A 4,635-nucleotide genomic window follows, 5' to 3' on the forward strand; every position below is an offset into this window, starting at 1 on the left:
TAAAGATGCTAATGAGGTCCTGCTTCTCTGCAAATAAGAATATATTTTATTGTCACCGTACTATGTACAACAAAATTGAGTGCTCACAGTCCGTGTTTATAGTATTAAACATTTTATGGCAGCATTTAATGTGACTACTGCTGTTGAGTTTGAACTGTGTTTTGTCTGTTTGTGCATGTTTTGATTAATATATACCGTCAAATGGGTTTATCCATCCTTGTATGAGGCTAACCACTGCTGAAATTGCTTCCTCATCTTTCTGGATTCTTGGTGACTGTAGCTCTGAATGAGAAAGCTGTGATCTGTTGCCTTATAGCATCTCCGTTAACTGTCCTAGGAAAGCACTGCGATGCTCAGCTATTAGGTAGTAACGCCTGTCTGCTCCAACTTTCAGCTAAACCGTGATGTGCCTGTGGTCAAAAAACTCTTTAAATTTACATGAAAGCATCAGCTATCTCAATGGACAACCTAAGTGTAATTCAGGGAATAAAGCCTACACTAGACCTATGTTGTACAAAAAAATGTATTGACAAGAAACTAATATAAATCCAAGTTTTCCTTCACTTTCATTCTGTTTGTAATGTTTCTACAGTAAAAATGTGTTCCTTTGAGCTTCTGGTAATAGCTACAACTTCACACATAACCTTCCAGAAGTCAACAGCTGCTGTCTGTGGACAAAGACTGAAATCAAAGCAAAATCCATGATGTGGTCATGCACACTTTTCAAAATAGCCCTACATTTCCTGTAACAGCATTATTGTTTGAATCAGTAGAGGTGTAAATTCATCATGGGGCATTATTTTAATATGATTTGAAATTTAGAAGAGAACTTGTTAGTGTATATAAAGGTGTTTTTTAGATTAAAGTACTGAAAAAGCATTATTTGAACAATAGTGTATAAAACTATCACACAGGAGGACACACATAATGGCCCAATAATAAAGCAAGTTGTTAGACAACATGTTGCATTAATATCCTAATAAAGACAGTGATTTGTTTAAAAATATACATAGTTATTAATGACAAGTGGAAAACAGGCCTTTCTGCCACTGATGCAAATGCACGACTAACACCTTCTTTAAAAAATATCCTATTTGAAAATGTTAAACAGTATACTTTTGAGTGTGGATGTGTCATTTAACAGATAGAATCATAGTTGAAGAATTTGAGCTAAATATTTTCAGAGTGATTATACAATAAAAACATTTTTTGAAGGAGGGATAAAACAAGGCATAAATAATGGGGTTACACGCTGAATTAAAGTAACTCAACCAGTATAATGCTTCCAAGAGGTAAGGATCAATGCGGAAGCCAGTGAGGGGATCAATAATTAGTTGCATAAAAAAGGGCATCCAACAAATGATGAATACACCAAGCACAATACTGAGAGTCTTTGCAGCCTTGCTCTCAGAGTGTTTAATCAACCCACCTCTCCCTCTGTCATTCAAACAATTGTTCTTATCTCCAATCTTTCTTACATGCTGTTTAGCCACAACAAATATTTGAGTGTAAAGACAAACCATTACAGTGCAGGGAAAGAAAAAGCACAAAGCACTGCTCAACATTCCCCAAAGTGGGTTAAAGAAAACAAAACAACCGCCAAGGCAAAATGATTCTGATATATCCTCTAACCCTGCCATGTTGGCCTTTGAATAAATAACTCCGTATGCATAGACAGCAGCCAGTGCCCAGCTGACACATACCATCATCACAGCCACTGACATTGTGATTTTTCTTGAGTAATGCAGAGGATTGCATATTGCTTGATGTCTGTCAACAGCAATGCAAATTAGATGAAAGATAGAAAGAGTGGTGAGAAACACCTCAAAACTGAGGTGCAGTTGACAGAACGTATCACCATAGAACCAGCAGCCATGAACTGCCCGGGTGGCACTGAAGGGCATCACCGTAACAGCCACTAGTAGATCAACCAGAGCAAGAGATAAAATGAGCACATTGGTAGGACTATGCAACTGTTTGAAATGACATATTGACACAATGACAAGAGAGTTCCCTAAAATGGTAACCAGCATGCCTGAAACAAACACTAAATAGAGGGCAAAATCTGTCCAAAAACCTAACCGTAATGCAACACACGAAGCATTGCTGCCTGGAGCACAGTACATCAACTGCTCAGGAGGCAATGAGGCATGACTCATCCTAAACTCAAAGACATTTGCCAAAACCTCAGAGATAACATCCTGAAACCTCTCTCTTTTAAATAATGTCGCAACACAGAAGCCATCTAAATAATTCCTGGATACACTGTGCCATCCAATGAAAGGCCTTCTATTAACATACATGTAAAATAGCCATGAAACATTATCATGTTGTGTTTAAATATTTACAGTGTTTAGCTAACTCAATGTTAGATTAGGTGGGATAAAGTTACTGTCCGATTGATACACATCCATATTGATCTCATGACTGAAATCTGAATCTCAGTTTTATGTGGGGGTGGGCTTGGTCTTCCTCTGGCTCCTGTGTTAGTCTCAGAGATTTATGGACGGATCGAGTAACCGGAGCCAATAACTCAACTTATCATCCTTATTTGATTCTAACAAGTAACTGTTTGAAGACAGTTCCTTCTGATGTCAATTGTTTTACCGCCTTTTCCTTGTTTGACAGCTTGTGATCCTTTTAAACCACTTACTTGAAATATATGGCAGATAATTGTGTTGTATTTGAGGATGTAACAAATAACACTGTCCAGGAGGTAGAAAATGTGTACGAGGCTGATGGAGCAGACTCATGACAGCAACACATACACAGAGTGATTGAACCGGTCATGCAGCACATGATTAATATGTTGGACAGTGACATAGATGTGTCAACCCCCAGTTTGAGGGCTGCTAAGGTCTCTGACCTCAAAGCGTAGCCATGGGATAAAGAGGAGCCTGTAGCTTAGGGAGACCATGACATCAAACATCTGTAGAGTGACTTCAAAACAGTCCAACAGAGAAGCACATCTGTAAATGGGAAAATTGTCTTGGTAGAGTGGATTCAGCTGAGGGCATGTATCGCCATTGCAGGGTTGTGTGCTACTTCAAGTGGATGTTTTAGGGGCCTGTAGGAGCGATTATCCCACATTCAGATTTTACATGACGTGGTGTTGACTATCCTAGCCTGTCCAACTGTATGTGAGCGAGCATTCAGCTGTCAGAGCAGAGTCAAGACAGATTGGAGGTTATTTTTTTGCAAGTAGATGGACCAGCTGGTTTTGGTGTCACATAAAGCACCCACAATCCAAGGTTGTAAAGCAAAGACCCAAAGGATCTGTGATGGAAATCAGCACAAAGGTTGAAAAAAAAACTATGTTTTGAAAGGATAGAACAGGTGAACAGGCAACAAGAGAATTGCTGGATGTGTGTTTGAGGGATCTGTGAAGAACATGACAACAACTGCAAAACATCAATGAATTCTGCTTGGCTGATGTTTAAAAGCTTTTTATTTTTTTTCATGGCATATTGTGATTATTAGGTTGATACATAAATACATGAGCCAGGAGGGTTGATCGGTATCATCAAATGCTATCATTGATTCTTGGCAAGGTATACACTCCTAGTACTAGAAAAATCACAATAGCAGTGCAGGGGTGGTAGGGAAATCACTTTTTTTCTGCTCATGAAGTTACTAACTCCCTAAGATAAATTCTGGTTTTGAAATCTGGTGTATATCTGGTGTAGGCTCATGGTAGGGATATGATCAATATTCTATAATATGGTGCTTGGTATCATTGGAAAGGGGACTGTTGGAAAAATTATGCTTATATTATCAGTTTCTTGCTTTGCATTGATATAACCTGCTTGTCTTCCTTTATATGTTTGTGGAAGTGTACCGAGCTCCTGGAAAAGTACTGTGAACCACAAGGCCTCGAATGGCATCTTTGAGTGAATCACATTTGGTGGACATCATAAGAATGTTTGTGTGAAGGATAGATGCTGAAGGCCGTAGGTCCGAAAGTGTGTACGTGTACTTCTCCATCATGCATAACAACTGTATGACTCATATGTACTGTCAAAGAGCCAATCATATACGCTTACGCCATGTTGTAGGTGAATAAAAGATGCTTGGGGAGAGCAGCTCATTGGAACTCGGAAGCCCAGACTTTGTGTGCTGACTTCTGCTCTTCCCCTTGGCCTAGAAAGACAATCTCCGTGTCCGTGTCTCATTTCTTAACAGATTTAAACCTAACAGGACCTTTTAGGCTTTCATTTAAGGCCAGTACTGAATCTGTTTTTTCTCACAATTTCCGCCTAAACTGTGTGCTTTCTTTTATCCCTGTGGAAAGAACACCAGGGACACACAACTCAACAATTTCAATACTCAAGGCACACTGATGATTCAGAAAATGTATAATATACCCATACTATTTATTTGTGAGTGTCTTAAATTAGACTTGTGCAGCCAGCACATCTTCAAAATAGAGTAGAGTGAATAGAATGGACAAATAGGATGAAGCCCTATTAGTTGTAAAAGTCAATAAAGAAACAGGTTGTAAAGTGAAAATATGTAATCAAAGACTGGTTTCTATGTTGATTTCCATTATTTTATTATCTAATCATCATCATTTTCCATGTCGTCCTCGTCTTCATCTGAACTTTCTACACAGCCGCCTGGTTTTCACACTCTGTC

The 4,635-nt window shown here is 38.8% G+C and overlaps 1 protein-coding gene across 1 annotated transcript; it reads right to left on the minus strand.

The window, feature by feature from the left end:
• Positions 1-1,133: 1,133 nt before the first annotated feature.
• On the minus strand, positions 1,134-2,159 carry LOC115590386 (trace amine-associated receptor 13c-like). The gene has a single exon (XM_030431742.1). The coding sequence runs from the start codon at positions 2,157-2,159 to the stop codon at positions 1,134-1,136; it is 1,026 nt and encodes a 341-aa protein (XP_030287602.1).
• Between the last annotated feature and the right edge of the window lie 2,476 nt (positions 2,160-4,635).

The sequence above is a fragment of the Sparus aurata genome, chromosome 10, assembly GCF_900880675.1.
Source record: "Sparus aurata chromosome 10, fSpaAur1.1, whole genome shotgun sequence".
NCBI classification, from domain to species: domain Eukaryota; kingdom Metazoa; phylum Chordata; class Actinopteri; order Spariformes; family Sparidae; genus Sparus; species Sparus aurata.

Coding starts and splice junctions, on each gene's coding strand:
- LOC115590386 (XM_030431742.1), bottom strand. CDS start 2,159: ATGAGTCATGCCTCATTGCCTCCTGAGCAGTTGATGTACTGTGCTCCA.